At 35.9% G+C, this 18,931-nt stretch overlaps 1 protein-coding gene across 1 annotated transcript in view; it reads right to left on the bottom strand.

Annotated features, from left to right (window-relative positions):
- Positions 1–18,931, bottom strand: part of TBCD (tubulin folding cofactor D) — a 128,602-nt gene that overhangs the window by 28,246 nt on the left and 81,425 nt on the right. Inside the window, exons 24-30 of the mRNA XM_080560657.1 lie at positions 12,406–12,437; positions 10,180–10,242; positions 9,677–9,753; positions 7,905–7,986; positions 4,822–4,940; positions 4,325–4,416; positions 3,276–3,416 (exon numbers count right to left, since the gene is read on the bottom strand). Coding sequence (XP_080416783.1) covers positions 3,276–3,416; positions 4,325–4,416; positions 4,822–4,940; positions 7,905–7,986; positions 9,677–9,753; positions 10,180–10,242; positions 12,406–12,437 — 606 coding nt within the window. The remainder of the gene's footprint in view (positions 1–3,275; positions 3,417–4,324; positions 4,417–4,821; positions 4,941–7,904; positions 7,987–9,676; positions 9,754–10,179; positions 10,243–12,405; positions 12,438–18,931) is intronic.

The raw sequence follows: 18,931 nt of genomic DNA, 5'->3' as shown, positions 1-18,931 counted from the left end.
GCCACAGAAGTATTTAGCAGGCAACAGTTTGCTAGGAGAAAAGCTTCCCCTTCCCCCTTTTAATTTACATGTTTCATGACTGTTGATTTTGGCTGGCATTGTCAAAGAAGGTTTAAAAGAATCTGGTGCTCAAAGCACATCTGAATTTTAATGGCTGTTGGGAATTTAATTTCCTCAGGATTTCTTTGAAAATTTCCACTTTGTAGAGATGTGTTTTGTTTTGTTTTTAAATTAAGACATAGACAAAAGGATTAACAATAGGCATGGGGAACTTACCTGAGAGCTGTTACATGTGGAAGTTAACTTGAATAACTAATTATATTTAACCATCTTCTTTCTTATCTACTTCAGTACCTCATCTAATTTTGAAAGCAGAAAGCTTTCCTAAGCTTTCTGCTTTTCCTCTTCGCTTTCTCTGACTCACCACCCTATATGCTTGCTCTTACATTTTGTTTCAGCTACACTTGTGTCACTATATCCTCTAAGCTAGAGACCCATTCACCTCCTTCTTGCTTTTAGACAGCTGAGGAAGAAGGTGAGGGAATGCCAAGATACTTCATCCCTTGCGCAAGCTGGAATGACCTGTTCTTGATCCTTATAGTTCGCATCTTTGTTTCCTCTTCTAAATTTGAGATGTCAAACACACCTACTCTTCTCTGATTTCTTGTCCTGTTATTTCCCTTCTTCCCAAGATTTCTTTTGAATGTCCATTTACATTGTGGACTCCATTCCCCACACAACCTTGCTGTCATACTACAATTTTAACAATGAGGACTGAAGGCTAAGGTGCAGGGTACATACAAATGAATAACTAAAAGTAAAAATGTAAATAAACAAAAAGTAAATAAATAAAACTACAAGCACACATATTAACTCAGGCTGATAACAGTAACTTTTTTTCCCTGTACAATTTTAAAAACCACATCTGTAAATACTGTTGTGAATAACCTAAAGGTTGCTCCAGAATGGGACTGGTTTGCTTGCAGCAGGGAGGAGGAAGCAAGTGGCTGAGACAGATGTGGCCACAGAAAGACGTGTGCTGAGGAACAAGGCGCCCTCCCACCCCTGCCTGCAAGGTACACCTAACTTCTTGCCCACTATAACCCTCCCAAGTCAGCAATTACCATCACAGTTTGCAACCACCTTCTATGAGCTCTGCCAGCTCTGCTATAGCCACAACACCCCTGGTTTGGAGCCTTTTCTTTCAGTAGCACTCTATCACTCCTCACGTGGGGAGTCTTAGCTGCAACTTTCAATAGAATAACCTTAAATATTTATATATTTAAAATTCAATTAAATGGAAATTTTGTTTCGCGTTTGTGTACTACCATTAAAAACACCCTTTGCAGAAGAGGATAGTAGCTGTAAAAGTTTTCTAAAGCATTTCATACACTCTGCCAGGCCAGGATTGAAACTAAACACCAAAGCCCTTTGTGTGACTCAGCACTGTTAGACAAGAGCTTCTTCAATATACCGGAAAATAAGGAAATCTTCTCAACCAACAAAGTAATTTCATACCAGTACTTTTCAGGCACTTCCCCTTTCCTGCAAGGGATGCAATAAAAGCATACGCAGATACTAGATCTGAAGAATCAACAGGCGGTTAATTTACAGTCCTGAATATGCACCCCTGAGTTCATGGTAAGGTAGCGTTACATGGCAGGCTGTTCCACTGCATCTTCGTAGCTGCTATTGCTCACGCAAACTACACTGATGCTATTTGAGTTATGCTTTCCTGTGTTGCAGACTTCTGACATGAGTCTTGTAGACAGATTAGAAACCACCACTCACATGCAAAGCTTGCCTGTGGTATATTTAGCATTTACTCAGATAAAGAAATGGAATATCGGGGAAACACCAGCATCTATCAAATATATAGTACCATGCCATTATTATATGATAAAAAAGAGTACTACCCACACTTAAAGAGGACTGATACCGTGTGTACAGAACTGTACCTAAAAACAACACACATCTACATACTTTCAATTTAAAATTACGGGTTAAGACAATAAAATTAAGAAGGTTTTGTCAAAACCAGCATTTACTCAAAATCAACTTCCAACAAGTAACAGACAACTAAAATTAATCGATCCCATTTCCTTTACTAAGTTAAGGACTTTTCTATACAAGGATTAAGTGTTGCTGTTCTGATCCTTCTGCACAGCATCAGAAGTCTTGTATCTGAGATTAAAAGACACTGGATTTATTCTTGAATTGGGTTAATTTAATAAGTTATATTAACAAGCACCGGTTTTAGGCTGGGCACATTTCTGCTCATAAATACATTCAGAGAAGTACCCTGACAAGAGAGCCTGTATGTTGCCCTTGTACTCATCTGATCTCCAAGTTTTGTATTTCACACGGTTTTCTTACCCCATAGCTACCTTGTGGAATTCTACGGGATGAAGTGAATAGGAAATCTTCACTATTGCTCCTTCAAAGATTGCAGGAACTTCTGATCAGTAAATGATTTTAAAATACCAAATTACAGATTCTTTTGAAGTTAAACACAAACCCAGGGAAGGACACAAGCCTTAAGAGTGCCTCGGTTTCATCAGTTTAGAAATTGCCTTTTCAGATCAGTATTGCTGAAGGAATACAGAACACTCAGATGAATGCTATCTTTTTAAAAATATATTACAGAAACTGTGAAGACTGAAGTTACAGACAATTTTATACCTCTTACTGTAAACTTCACAACAATAGACATTTAGAAATCATAACAAAGTTACGATTCAATTATTTCTGAAAACTAATAGCTGCATTCATTGAAACTTTAAACTTACAAAAGAGTCAACAACACCATGACACTAATTTTTTTTTTTTTAATCTCAGTCACTAACCTTGAAAATTTGTCACTCACAAATTATGCAACTGCTCCCTCTCCTGGCAAAAAAAATCCCATGAACGTACAATAGAAGAGCTCAGTAACTGAGCGCCAATATATTATTTCAAAGACACTAGAAAAGATGTTTTAAATCACTGTTTTTTTCAACTAAATACATTTCTAATATTCAAGAATATCATCCACAGAATAAGAACAAGGCAAAACTTCAGTTTCATGTCTTACTCATTTCTGAAGCAAGGGTCAAAAAATTCTGGTCAGCCTTTCCTTTCACCTTCCACATCTCTTACCCCAATGTATTTCTACCTATACTCAATTCTCAACAAGCTTGAAGTGCTTATTTTTAACAGGTTTTCAAAAGACATTTTTTTAATTAGGCATCAAACACAACAGCTAAGTTGAAGTCCCCAATTGCAAGGCATCTTACCATCCTCCAACATCTCCTCGGCTGTCTGTGGTGTAGTCAGTCACACCATTAAGTAGCGTAGCATAAATCTGAGTAACATTGTCTTTGCAGACATATTCTTCCTGAGATCCTTCTCCCTTTACGCCTACTGTCTGGCAAACCCTTTAAAAAGAGAAAATGAAGTGAAAAAAATAATGCCACAACACTAGCAAGGGGAAAACATTAACATCATAACTTTGTCCTGTGGCTTAATAAACTTCCCTGGACAGACAGTATTCTAAGCACCCTTTTTTTGTTTGTTTGTAGCAAATATTACACAGTATGCAGAATATTTCTGAGTCTACAGAGTTCTATTTGAAGATTTCTTATCAGTGTTAAGGTTTAAAAACAAAAACACCAAGGCCAAAAACTCAACAGATAAGCAGACTGTTAGTATGTCTATAATACTACAAAAAGGAGCATGTTCACTGTGCCTGTCAGTTTCTACACTCTTATTACAATGAAGTAAGCAAGAGCAAAGGATTAATATTACGTGCACTGAATTCAACATTAACGATTCTTTTCACTGAAGGCATGGGTAACATGTGAAAGATTTTTCTTCATTGTAACAGTTTAAAAATTTATATGCTATAAAACTATTAACATTAACTACAGTGTGGCATGTCAACACTAAAAATATTTCGTAAGATAAAAAGTACTATTTCTTTAAAAATATTCCATTATTTTGTTGAGTGGAAAAAAAATATTCTTCCTTCTCACTAAAGCTCACTACATTGCTGCCCATGAAAAAGGTGAACTTTGTAATATATTCTAGCTATTCGGCTAATTGACTTAAAAAAAACAACAAAACATCAGAGTCTGTATTCCATCATTAGATGTGTGATAATCCTCTGAACCAAAGATATATTGAGCAATGGAGAGGCACATAGTTCCCCACTAAAAATGAGTATGTCATAGTGTAACTGATTTCAAGAACTATGCTGTGAGCTTGCATCAGAAAGTGGAATGAACAGTAGAAAACATCTAGAGAAATAATTAAAAGTTAATAAAAATAAAAATGATAAACATACTTTGCAATTGCTATTAGGGCATCTCTTCTGGACTGTGCAAAGCTCACATCTTCAGGGGAAATTATGGTAGCTTTTTTCAAACCTTCCAAAACCTGAAAAAAATTGAGATACTTAAACCCATTATATTATTTATGATAAATGGCCTACACTTAGAGGTGGATTACATATGAGAGAATCAAGCACACAACATTATTCGGTTTCTCACCATGACCTGTCAGTATGCCTCAGTTCTCCCTTTAGACAAGTGTTCCATAGCAAAGGGATAATTCAACCTCTGATTTTGCCATTAACACTACTAGAGCAGGACTAAACTTTAATTACTAGAATCTACGACTAGCTAAACTCATGATTTTCTGGAGTTACTGTATATTACAATCCTCAAAACTCTTTAACAAAGACCTTTAATTATGATCATTATTATTTATTTGATTACGATCACAGGTTTCATTTGAAATACGTTGTGCCCTCTTGTCATTAAAACGACCACATTCTCTCACCTGTTGGAGCCTGCCCTTTAGCAGAAATCTTGGAAGGGCCCCAAGAGCTAGTGAAAAGCCACAACGAATCATTTCCTCTGTGTTTTGTAGTCCTGAAATGTACCGTGTCACCAGCTCATCTACAAAAAATACAATTGCAGAGTGAAAAGCAACTACCACATCATTATCATTAGATATTTTGCTAACCAAAAAATAAAAAAGAAAAACAGAGCAGCTAGAAAAATCTATAGTTCATTGAACTAAAATACAGAATATCTAAAATTTCCTACAGGAAAAAAAAAGTAAATAAAAATTAAAGACATTCACTGTTTCATGAAGAAATTCTTATTCTTATTTTTATTTCTCATATTCTAAATATGAAGTCCGATATTTAGGCACACTATCCCTAGTCATTCAGAGAAAAACAAAATCCTCCATTTAAAAAATTTAATTTTTCAAAATCCAAAAAATAAGTCGAAGTATGAATTTCAGTGTAAACACAGAGGAACAGGTTGTCTTATATTTACAGGTCATCATTTTTCATGATCAGACAAACACTGTGTTAGGAAATTTTTGTCTGGGATGGATTTGTCAAGGTCAGTTACTCAACTGTTCTCCCCAAAAAAAGTCTTTTTGGAACTGAAGATTCAAACACACGCAGATCATACTAAGCAATGAGATAAATTCATGTTACTTTATATACAGAAAAAAAAGAGAAAAAAAAAGTTGGACTTTTTACAGGAGAAATCAAAAAGTGACCACTTGGAAGCAGTGGATGCTATTCTCAGGGTCTTTGAATTGCTACATGATGAAATAGGGACAACGGCTCTGCAAACACTAGCACAGAGGAAAGGAATGAAAATAAATCAAAGTGTTTATGGGAAAAGAAGGCTCAACGAAGAAGTAAAGTGGTATGAAGATGAAAATGAGGATGAAAAAAAAATCTCTGTATTTCGAGTGTAGTCTTCATCACAGACTTAACAGACAATACTTCCTTTACATGATTTCGCAGCTACTATATTAAACTCTACTGTGAAACGCAAAGGAATGTAAGACAGTTCAGAAAAAAATCTAAGAACAACCAAGACTGCTGCAGAAGACACAACTCTGACTCAAAAAGGAGAAAGGTGGTCTTAATCGCTTTATTGAATATGTACTTTTTTATCCTCAAAAGGAAAAAAAAAAAGAATCAGAGATCCCATGAAGATTACATAATTCTGCCATTGCTTACTGTCATCTAAGATTTAAATGATTGAGCAATATTTGCTAGAGGAAGAAAGATTAGTTACCATAAGAAACTACACTTTAGTCATAACTCACGACTTTTTTTTTTTTAATCCCTACGCAATTGACAGGCCTTAACTAGTTCCTCACATCAGGAAACCAGTTCCCTGTCGAGAGGTTAGCAATACCTTCATATAAGCACAACTATTATTTAAAAACTTCCAAACCACTGGAGTGTAAGAGTCTTGAGACCACAGGAAGATGCAATGCTTGCTTGGACTGCAAGATGATCTTAGACAGTAAGACTACTACCATTGTCTCTTTAATTGATGTAACTTTAGGACTGATATTTTAGGAAAAATGTCAGAAAATTCAGAGACGATGAAAAATTAAAAATTTTATTCTATCTTCAAATTTGACTTCAATTATGTCCCTAGACTATCATGGCTATATGGCTAGTTTGATTCTTCGAGGCGCACAGTAGATGAAAAGGTAACACAGAAAAAAAAAATGACGTTTCACAGGCATCCAACAGTACAGCATCAAAACAGATGTAGCCATCTATTGCATGTTCTTCCAGTACATCCTCTCTCCCTCTTGAATTTGAAATCTGGCAGAGTTTTCTGCTCCACTTTTACAGAAGCTTGAAACTCCTTACTTAGATAAAAATGTGTTACATTAACATTTCAACTTATTTTTAGCCTTATTTGTTTGATGCAGCATCATCTCCTCCTGTCCAAAGTGTTCCGTTTTTACAAACATTACCTTTTCATGATTTTTTAAAAAAATCTCCTTCTGTACCACATTATACCTGTTCATGCTGCTAACAAAATAAATAAATAAATAATTTTTTTTAAAAAAAAAGCAGGCATGCAGCACTAAACCTGCATGAAGTAAAGGGCTTTTTTTTTCTTTTTTTTTTTTCTCTAAACAAGAACATAGAGATTTATCAATATATAAAGATTTAAAAATCAAGGCTAAAAATAGGCTGCTTTTATATATCAGCTATAACTTCTTTAGGGCATGTATTGCACGTTACTCTGTATGTGATAGGTATCTAGCTCATTCTTAGTACTACCATAATGGAAGTAAATAAGAAGGTATTCCGTTACCTGGCTTAGGCATGATACATGACTTAGGAATGACAAAAAAATAAAAATAAACCATTGTTTTGTAAAGTATATATAATTTCACTGTAACATTTAAAAACACAAGAACGTAAGTGCTGTTATTCTTAAAGCTAATATATATAATCCAGTGATCTGTCTCTAATGGGCACAATACAATTTGATACTTGAAAGAAAGCAAGGCGCATGAAAACCAGAATGAAAAACGTGTTAATTCATATACCCATAAAAAGTTTAAGCCTACTGCTATACTACTTAGCCAAATCCTAATCCTATCCTTCATATACACAGTTAGAAGAACTGTGTGTCTTTGTGAGCCTTCTCTTCTTATCTCTGACCCGACCCAGGTGCAGCACCTCGCACTTGGCGTTGTTGAACAAGGTTCACATAGGCCCACTTCTCAAGCTTGTCCAGGTCCCTTGGGATGGCATCCCTTCCTTCTGTGTGTCAACTGCACCACTCAGCTTGGTGTCACCTGCAAACCTGCTGAGGATGCACTCAATCCCATTGTCTATACTCTTTGTTTCGCAGCAGGAAATAGAAAAGCGCTTGTTCACCTCCAGTCTAAAACAAGCAAAACCCTAAGGCATTTTCTAGACTTCCAGTTGGTTTTATCATTCTTTCCTGAAGCATTTGAAGGTCCTTTAAAATTACCAATGCTCTCCCCACCCCACTTTATCCAATACCTCCAAAGTGCAAGTTAGGTCCAGCCCAGTATTTTCTACCTCTGCTGTAAATATGAATCATTATTACCCTGTAGAGCTGGATCGGCTTCTCCCTTTTCATTGATGTAATACTCATTACACAATGCAGCCAGTGCAGAGACTGCAGATTCCTGTAACAAAGGCAAAATTGTGAACTTAATGCATTTACTATATTAACATACTTTATGATAACTGTGCTTAGAGTTAAAAGGTTAAGAAGAAAGAGAGTAGATTAAAAAAAAATATTCCCTTCAGCTACTGCCATTTACTTTGCCATTTTACATATTAATAGCAATGATACTTATTAATATCCATATTCTTGGGATACAAGAAAAACTTAAATGATATACACAAGAGTCCCATACAGTTTCTTAATTCTGTTCTCAAAGACACCTCAGACTCGTTCTCTATGTAAAATCAAGGACTTGAAAGAGAAACTGCATTCATCTAAATAATATTTCAACTACCACAAGCATTATACCAGCAAAATACAGAGAATTGTCTAATTACTGTAGGTCCCTCACTTTCTAAACAGAACAGTTTTCACCTTAAAGGCATGAAGTTATAGTACAAGAGTGTACTTCATGTTAGAAAAAAAACGACTTTTCAATGTCTCACGCACTGCCCTTAAAATTGTTTCTCTCTAAAATATATATTGAAATAACTGAGAATTGACATTCATTAAACACACTTTGATTAATGTTAATTAATGTTAACCAAACAAGTCAAAATTCTCTACAGTCTATAATGAATTTTCCTAGGCTAAATTTAGAAGTTCCAGTTATAAGACATATGATTCTTTGAATAAATTGCAAATACTAAAAGAATAGTCCAAGAATTCAAATTTTATCTTTTAATCTTCTTCAGTGATTTGGATACATTCTAGTCTACTCTATCTTCTGAGGAAGCTTTCAAAAACATGCTACCAAATACCTGCAATGACTTTTTATCTTATTTTAAGAAATTAACAAAATGAACAAAGCATATTCAAATAGTCTCTGCGACAGCTATAAACTCTAACAGAGCAGATTAAAGTTATCTTTTTAATTTAGAAGAACCTTTAAGAGTGGTAAACATAGTAAACATACATATTATTACTCAGGAAAATTAAGGCAAATAACTGGAGTTGTTAAGACCATGTACATAAAAAAGCCTGAAATATATCCATCAATGGATTTAAAATTCAGAAATAGAGTAGCTCAAGAGCATATTAAAAGGATTTGTAACAGTTCAATTGATAATTTAGGCACACTGTCCCAAGTAACTTGTTAATTCACACAGATTTTCTCACTGTAACACTCCCTCAGTATATCAGGCCTGAGGACACTATCCAGAGATGCTTTTTTCTTCTCACAAAAGTTCTCTGAAACCATTCAAAAGTACTACAATCAACATATCTTACACATATTACAGATACATATATTATTATTCAGTAGATTTCTTTAATATTATAGAGTGGCTAAAATAGACATTTGATCCATGGTATACATTTTGAGAAAGGAAGTGTAAGATTTAAAAACTTCATATTTATATAAAAATGGCATTGGGCAGCTTAACAATAACATGAATTATAATTGTAATATACAAAACAAAACAAAATTATTCTATATAAATTATATAGAATTTATAATCAATGTAACCATATGGCAGACAGCAAGCAGCTTCAAGCAACCATCAGCGACTCCTCACTGCCAGCCCATTATCAATGCCAGTGACTGTCAATTTGTTTAAATACGCACACGAGAACAACCTTTGTGGTAAATATTCAAGCATTAAACAAAAAGTCCCCTTTGAATTTTGGAGAAGGAAGAACTACTGTACCTTTATATGCTGTCGTGCAGTGCTTGAAACAAGAGGGAGACTTCTTAGACTGTCATTTATTAACCACTGCCAGCCCTCTGAAACAGTAAGGAACATACACGGTATTATCTTTCTTCCTTTCTAAACTTCAGCATTTTCTCTCCTATTCTGCAAAGACCAGCAATTATACGTATTTACTTATTTCCTTGGTTTTCCAAAATAAACAAGGTTGTGACTCTTAGCCAGTACAGCTACTCTGGTTTGTTTAACAAAGTACACAGTGCAAACATTGATTCTGGTCATACTGAAAACTTAACAGGAAAAAAAAATTGCAAACAAAACAAATCTTCTAATAACATTACCATTGGTTGCAGTATTTGTGTATCTTTTTGAAATTTTGATATTTGTTAGGCCACCCAACCTTGCTGATCCTCATTGCTCCTTTGAAAAACATAATTCACTGATGTATTATAGCTTGATGATAACTACTGAGATAAGGAAAGGTTATTTAAAATACCACATACCAATTATTGGATCTCCTCTAAATGGCATTTTTGATAGTGACAACTTTTCAATTAAAGTGCAGACTGTAAAAATAAATTTGACAAACAGATAAATACAAAAAAATGACAAATTGCAGCTACTTTAAAGATACAGACACATCAAGTTACATACGCATTAATTTTAAATTGAACAAAATTTGCAAAGAGAAGTCCAAGATACGTCAAAGAAGAAACTGAAAGGAAATCGTACTGGAGATTCTTACATATAAAATAGCTACCATGCAGTAATTGCTCTCTGGCATGAGCTAGTCCCATCATTCATGCAAAGGCATTGCTTTCTGGTATGGATTCTTTCCCCCCAGCCATTTCAGGTCCGTATGTACCCATTGGTTAGCCTTGTGTTCCTATACCAGTTTGAAAATGGCAACAGCTTACTAACTACAATACTACAACTTGGACAGTTTTAATACTACAACCACTAAAAACAAACAACCAAACAAAAACAACCAAACAAAAAAGACACACAAAAATCATTATAATATGTGAACGGTTTTCCTACTTAACAGCATTTTTAAACCTTCACAGAGTGAAGCAGTGATCTGTTTACTACACAGAGCAAGGAGCTACCAAACTGGATGGAGCTTTCTTTCCTTTGATATTCGGAATACAAGAAAAGGATGTAAGAACTAACATTGCTTTATTATTTTACATCTGTACACTTAAATGAGTTCTGAACTTACAAAAAACATTTGCAGAATAGTATTTTTTGTGTGCGTGTTTTAAAGATGTTTGGGGGAATAGAGATTAACACGGAAAACATTGCAAACTTTTGCTATGCAGCAGATCAACAGCACTGCTCAAATGAGAACTCAGTGCTCAGAGAGCACACTATCACTCACCTCCTGGTGATCAGTTAAAATAAGACACAGATCAGTATAGAATGATTATCTGACTGCTTTAGAGTTGGTGGAGAGGACAGAACAAGCTACTATGTAATGCCACCTTCTTGTTTTGCTTTCCTCCCACAACTTTATCTTTGAATCTTACTCCAGGCTCTGTACACTGTTCACCATAATCTTCATTTATAACCAACTTACTGGGCTCCAAACCTACTCTCCAATTCAGTCTTCACTATGGTAATGTCTCACAGACTCCCCATGCTCCGACTCCATTCAATATTGCATGTCAGCTTCTTTGTTCTGATATTTATTCACAGACAGATTAAGTACAATGTGACTAAACCCAAGTCTCTTAGGGTTCCTCCTCAGTTCTCTGTGCTTCTTTTATGCTCTATTGTGGTTGAGACCATCATCTTCATTAGACATGCATGCAATTTGTGGAACACTTTTAATTCTTCCCTTATTCCACCTACACAGCTATATCATGCCAAAACACTGCCATTTTTACTTCTCAAATACTGTGAAATATTCAGCTGCTTAACAGCTGAAACACATTATAAAAACCAGTAGATGTAAATAACTATTCTTTCAGCTTGTGTTACTGTGTCACATCTGTAAACTTATTCAAAGATGCAGAGATCCCTTTGCCCCTCCACCCCTCCTATTTGACTTGATACTGAAGCTTCTTTACCCACTAACTTCGAAGATGTGAATTAAGTCATCCAAAGCCAGAATCTGCTATCCAGCGCTTCCTTTATTCAACCTATGAACAGGAAACTAAGTTTGACATCGCTTTCTGGATACCCAAGCTACCTCTTTCCTGCACTGCCCTTACTTTTTACAGTGTTTTAGTACATAATGGTCATTGAAATCCACATGAAGTCACCATTATTTATATAACACAACCCTTTCCATGAACTGTTGTTTATATGGTCTTTATTCTTCACCTTTGCACACACACATATTATGATAATTGATTAGTTACATGATCACATCTGCCTTAATGAAGAGATCACATCTCTTCTGGAGAGGAGCTGGAGTATATGAGTATATATGAGGGAAGGAAGCCAATTCAGCCCTGAAGAAAGTTAGTTCTGTGCAAAGAGTGTCTGACATAAAACCAAGAACTACCTTCAACTCTTACACAAACACGGTTATTCACAAATGTGCTGGCAAACAATGTTCTGGCATACCTGACTTTCGATTAGCTTTCAAACTTTGTATTTTTAATTACTGTGCATGCTCTATTTATGCATTCAATGCAATGTATGTAAAACAAACTGAAAAAAGTAAACAGAAGAATTCATTACTGCAAGTTCTGCCTTCACATCCCAGCCATGATACTTACCCGCTGGTCTCATCAGTTCTCCACCTAAACCCCTGCAAAGCAGAAACAGAGGCATCAGAGCATAACCTATCACAAGCAATCCGAGTGCACTGCCCAATGCAAAAATAAGACTCAGCCATTTTAGAATGAAAGCAGTTCACAACGTACCTTCATCTTTTGTACCTGACCAATGCTAGAATACTTCTTTTTAAATTAACTGTTTTCTTGACCTCAGCATGATTTATACAAAACCTTTCTGAATATTTAACTTTCTTCTTCCAAGGAATGCAGACCCAATCTTTCTAATATTAATGTGGATAATAAGAGACTGTCAGGTTCATTCTTTTCTTTTTACTCGCCTTAGAAGCATTAGAAACCTGCGGAACTTGCCACAGGATTTTTCAGTCCTACAGCTTCTGTGAGCTTCTGACTTGCACAACTGAAAGGCAATTACATGCAATGTTTTAACAAAACCTCTACCTCTGGAACATTAAATGGAAACTTCACTTACCAGTTCCCATTTTCACAAACATTAACTGGTTCACTTTCCTTTCAAAGTTTCTTAACCTTCTCTCTTCACCCTCCTCTTCCTTGCTAAAGACCTCTCAGAGCTGATTTTGCATTCATCACCACAAGAAAGGTGGTAAAAAAAAATCCAACACATCAGAAAGGAGAAAGAAGTAAGTGGCTTAAGATGTTTAAGACCTTCCTGAAAAGAACGTGTGTTACCTAAGAACGGTCTTACCAGCTCAGACCTGAGGCCTATCTAGCCCAGTGTCCTGTCTGAACATTAACCTGGCCACTGACGGCACCGGGTTAAGAGAACGTTTGACACCATGAAGAGAAAGCAGACAGGGAGAAGCATCCTGGAAATTGCAGGGCCTGTTTCCATTCTGCAGCCTCTCACATCTTTGGGCAGAGACTTGTCTCCTCACACCACTGAACAATGTCTGTTGGTTCCCTGGGTATCCCCAAGGCACCGTGAGCATTGCTCGGAGTTGTTCTGCTCAGTGTCACCCTCCGTGGCATCGTTTTCCCATATTCTGAACCTTTGACCCCTGCCCTTCCTTTGGATATTTCCTCCCTTGGCTCCTCATTCTTGTCTCCCTTCACTTCTGCTAGAACATTTCCTCCCTGAGGTGTGCCAAACCCTTAATCACCTGTTTGTACGGCCCTGCTCTGGCAGAAACTCCCAGCAAGGGGGAGGAACAACAAAGGCTTTTTGTTTATATTATTATTTTTTTTTATAGAACCCTTTTCTTCCCTCCAACCTCCCCACAATAAAATTAGTAGCTGTGCTCACAAGGCAAACTTAGCAACCCTAACAACTATTATAACTTTGTTCTCCAATTTATCCTTTTATACGAGCTTCAAAAGCCTAAACATTTTAAACAAGTTTTTCCATTCCATACAAGTAGGTGCCTCCTGTTACATGCACTTGGGTTTCTGGCTGCTCAACATTTTCATTGTTTTTTCAGGTAACGCAGAGCTGCCAACTCCACAATATTCTCATTTGCCATGGATCAGCAGTTCCTTTAATTGAGAAATTTTTGCTTTTGACAATCAATTCGTTAAGCTCTATGCAATTATCTACAGCTCAGTTTATCGGAAGAAAGCACGGATTCCACATCCCCATAGTGGTAGTTTCTTTGTATTATCTATCCCATCTTCCTGCCATGCTGTCTGCTCTCCAACTTTTAAAAAATTTAAATTAGAAAACAAAGAACAGATGTAAGGAGTTGATACAGTGGCAAAAAATAGAAGAATGATGTGGTACGGCCTGCTTCCTCTTCAGTGTTTCGTTTCCCTTCGTTTTGTACCTCACCCATTCCTTGCCTTTTGTCTGTTGTCTTACTGTAAATGAGTATAAAATAATCATCTTGTAAGCTTCTTTGGTGTGCAACAGAGTCTGCTGATGCAAGGATTCAGATATGGACTTCTGTTCTAACTACAAAGCAAGAACTGAGTCATAAAGGCTGCTCTTCTCCACTTCTACAGACTGCCAATAAGGAAGTCAGGCCACTCAAAGCTACTCTTATGCTAATAATTTGACAGCTATCCCTTCCTTTGGTATTACATCAGCTTAATTTAATTTCAGAGTTTAGAGCTTCACTGAGGGTTGTTGTCCCTGTGGAAGAACGAAGAACAATGACACAGGCTTGCACAGTAAGATTTCCACGTAACAGAGAAACTATAATCAAATCTATCTTCGAAGGCACTGTGATCCTGGGTGTTCTTCTCTGCAAAACTTTTCAAGTCACGTCCTGTCCACACAGCACAGTATGGCTGTCAACATATCTATTTTTGTTTCCTTTTCCACAACTCACATTTATTTTAGAACTTTTAGAACTGAGAATTCAGCCATAACCCTAGATCTTTCCCCAGTCAGTGTTTACTTTGTCAAACATGATGTGCATCTCTCTATTAACTTTATCTCGCTGTGTAGTATTTCACTAAATTAAAAAGATAGAGATCTACCTAATTCAGAGATTCTGAATTTTGCTGTACAGTCAGTATTCTCTCTTTTTTTATTCCAAAGACACATCCACAAGTTACATCACATTCTTAGATGTACCTGTTTCATGGTTTAATTACTAATTCAATTTGTAAATTGACTGATGCAGTGCCCAGGTTCCATTAGCTCCTAAGCATTGCTTCCTATGCGCAGTTCCACAGCAATGCCTCTCTACTAGAAACGTTTTAGAATTCATTACAATCAATTCATGGAAAACAATCAAAACACACAATCCCTTGTACAGCCAATGGATTAAGACTGCTGATCTACGTATACCAGTATATATTGTAAAATTATGCAGGCCCAAATCAGAATCAATGGTGCTGTTTTCAATTATTATTTAAAACTTGATTTTCGGGACAAGTTCAGAATTAATCTTTAAGATTATAAAAACAGCATTAACTGAAGGAGTTTGGAGTGAATAGCATCTATGTTTTCATAAACATCTGAATCTGAAGTTAAAATTACTCAAATATCTGAAGTGATTCAATTGCAAATACTCAATTTCCAGAAAGCTAAGAACACTTGCCGAAGTATTTTCATCTCCATATGAATAGTAACTGATTATTTTCCATGGGAACAATTTGTCCCACACAGAATTGAGGTATCTTAAAGGCTCAGTTTATAAATTTACAGGGCTTTGAAAGTACAAAATGTCTTTATAACGAGGTACACAGAGGCAGCAAGTGATACCCTTAAGCACAGATAAATAAATAAAAATCCATGTATTTAATAAAGCTGCTATTGTCATCCCCTACAGATGCAGAAATTAAACAATACTAACCTTAGAAGCACCTATTTTTAGGTTACTGTAAATTCATATGCTGGGCATACACATTTTTTTTTATTGTATTCTAACACTAGAATACTGCATGTGAAATCCTGGCTCTGTGGAATAAGAGTTTTCCCAGTGCCTTCAGTTAGAGGCAAAAGAATTTCACCTTACAGCTCTTTCAAGTACATGAAACTATATAGTACAAAGCGTCATTTTGCAACAAAAAAAGCTGAGCACTGGATCATCCGGCAAATAGCAGTAAATGTCTCTTAATTCCTTTTTACGTGACCTTCCCTCCCACTCTCAAATATTTCATTGCTCTATCCAAACCTTTAAAGCTGGCCTGAGTATAAAGCATAGCACCACCAGCCACGTGTCAGTTAAAAACAAACAAACAAAAAAGCAGTTGTAAGTAATCATTTTATTTTTTGCAATGGTACCTAGAGCACAAACTCCTAGAACCACCATGTTACCAGATGCAAAAAATAATTTAAACTCAAAATTATTTTTAAGATGAACTTTGTTGCAAGGCTGGAATTATTTGCTGATTAAGTTTATATGCCTAAAAATCTCTTTTACATAAATGACTGCCAAGAAACACATTGCCCTGAAACCATCACGATCTGCTGCAAACTTAGGGGTCTTTGAAATGAGAAGTTTGTCTTTTGCCTAGTACCTGTCAACACCTACAGGCTACCTTACTCTTTTGGAAAAGCTGAAACTCTGAAGATGGCTGTCCAACTTAAACTGGCTGCTCTTTTAAAAATCGAAAATCGCTCCTCTCACATAGCTGACTGTAATACATGCAGCCCGTCTCTCCGTATGTTAAAAGAATGAGATCAGAGCAAAACTCAGCGTGCAGCACATTGCACCAACTGAATCATCCCATGTGGGTGTTGCTACCAAACGCTGTGCTTCCTGTCGTATTCTCCTCTGATGGGAACCCTGAAGGCCCAGTAAGAGAACATTTGCTGAAATACAGAAGTGCCATGCAACCACCTGGAAGAAGCGCAGTCTGTGTCTGTAGCACTTCCATATCCATCCCTAAATTATCTCGTTACCCAACTCTGTGCATTAAGACCTGTATTACCAGACTCAGAACTGGCTACAAGAAAGGAAAAAAAATCTCAACATTATTCAGGTGAATGTACAGTCAAGAATCCTGTATCAGATGACACATTTTAAAGAATCTGAACAGAACTACTATTAAAAAAATAAATTTTTCTTGAGGATTTTTCAATGCTGAAAATTAGCACAAGGTCTTAGGTGCATTACAGAAGTGTGCATACTACAAAAAAGGTTCAATGCTGGTTCAATGGAAGTAGCGGTATACGAAATCAGACTGATCATTAACTGTTTAAACTGGCAGACTGACTTCCTATCCCAAGTAAGACAGCTTTTGACAACACATGCCACATTTTTGTGTCAAGTTTTTTATGTATAAAAATAATGTTTAAAGCAAATAAGATATGAGCTTTTTTTTTTTTAATAACTCTATAATATAGCCCATAAAGCACAAAACTGACAAACACTCTGTTGAACTGGTATGTTTTGCATGGCTTCACTGACTTGCCATAATTACTGACCATTTAATACAGAAAATCAGGCAATACTCAGCTGGAAGTGCACATGCAAATGCTTAAACCAACCAGCTCCTCAAGACAAACCAGTGCATCAAATGTGTCAGAAACAGAACTAATGAAAGGAAGTACATGCTGGATGTGCCTGGACTTGCATTCTCCTTTTTCAGCATACTACGTTAGGTCCAGAAAAGCTTTTATACAGGAAGACGAAAAGACACTAACATTTTTCAAAGATGCTAATAAAGTAGAAGACAGGAGTTTCTGCAATTAGCATAAACAAATTTGATTACTTCAAATGTTCTCAAAATTGAGAGACTGTACAGGGAAACTCAAAGCTTTGCCTGTGTCCTGTCTGAAGGATAATTCATGGACTTCGCTCCAAATCAGGTTAAAGAAATTACCAGAGCTGCTAAACAAAGTAAGATGGATAGTTACGTGCAGGTCTCCATTACAGCACTGTGGCGTTAACTTTTTTGGCTTGAGTTACTTCGATATTCAGTGGAATCCTGAGTTAGGCAATTAAGGTCATCACAGCCCATTTCGCAGTTCAAAACATATAAATTACAACTTCCATAAAAATAACAGAACTTTTAACAGTTTACTTCCTTTTCTGTCTCATAGACCAAAGTAGGTTATGAAAACAGCTTGATCAACACATTAAAATCCATTTAGTACAGAAGAAGATAGCTGTTTTGTTGCCAGAAGTGAAAGTGAAATATCTAACACTCAGTTGAGACAAGTGACCAGACCTTTTTCATTTCAGGAGTTTAAAAACTAGAAACACAAATAAAACACATAGGTTTTCAACATTCCTTCAAGACATTATTACACTGAAAATTCCCGGTAGCAATTTCTCAAATGGAAATCTTTGGAATATTATGTGCAACAATTACTCATCACAGAACAAGTTTGGCTTGTTTCACTAAATGCTTGCCTAGCAATACTCAAATTGCTGTTTTGTTTTTATAACCTAGTTTATTTTTCTTGTCCAATTTTAAAACATTTTATGCATACCAATATTGTAAAATATGGATTACAGTAGACATCTCTGTCTCTGCCTAAGTATTAGAGTAAACAGCAATGAATCAATTTGCTTGGAGTTGAATTAGAAGTCTTATCTAGGATGAAAACATTTCTGTAGGCATCTTATAAATACCATTAAGTGCAAGAAGTGCACATTATGACAAAAACAAATTACACCCAAGCTCCACCCTGACATTAAAGAATTTATGGGAGCCAAGACAGCCACCCACAAAGACACTAATATACAGTATCAGCATTAAAAGTATCCTCCAGAACAAGCTAACCTTGGAATGGAAGTTTCACATCAGTACATATACGCCTCAAAAAGCAAACATTAATATTTTTTTTCAGGAAGACTGAGGATACAAAATCTTACATAAAATTATTTAAAGCATAGATTATAATTACACAAAAAAAACAACTACTTAAGATTCTACAGTTTCCAGATACATCATGTGCAAAGAAGTGAACTAGATAACTGCCTAAAAGCCCACACAATTTGTCAGTTAAAGAAAAAAACTAATTCGCATATACAATCATTATGGAATACAAGTCATTAATTATGTTTTGATTTCCTTAAATTTAGGAACAAACCCTGAAGTCACATACCAGTTTTAATTCACATTTACTTAACAGTTACTTAGGCAAGCT

This window comes from Anser brachyrhynchus (assembly GCF_964034855.1).
Source record: "Anser brachyrhynchus genome assembly, chromosome: 18".
NCBI classification, from domain to species: domain Eukaryota; kingdom Metazoa; phylum Chordata; class Aves; order Anseriformes; family Anatidae; genus Anser; species Anser brachyrhynchus.
Note: the sequence above shows the minus strand (reverse complement) of the source record. Positions and strands in the feature narration are given on the sequence as shown.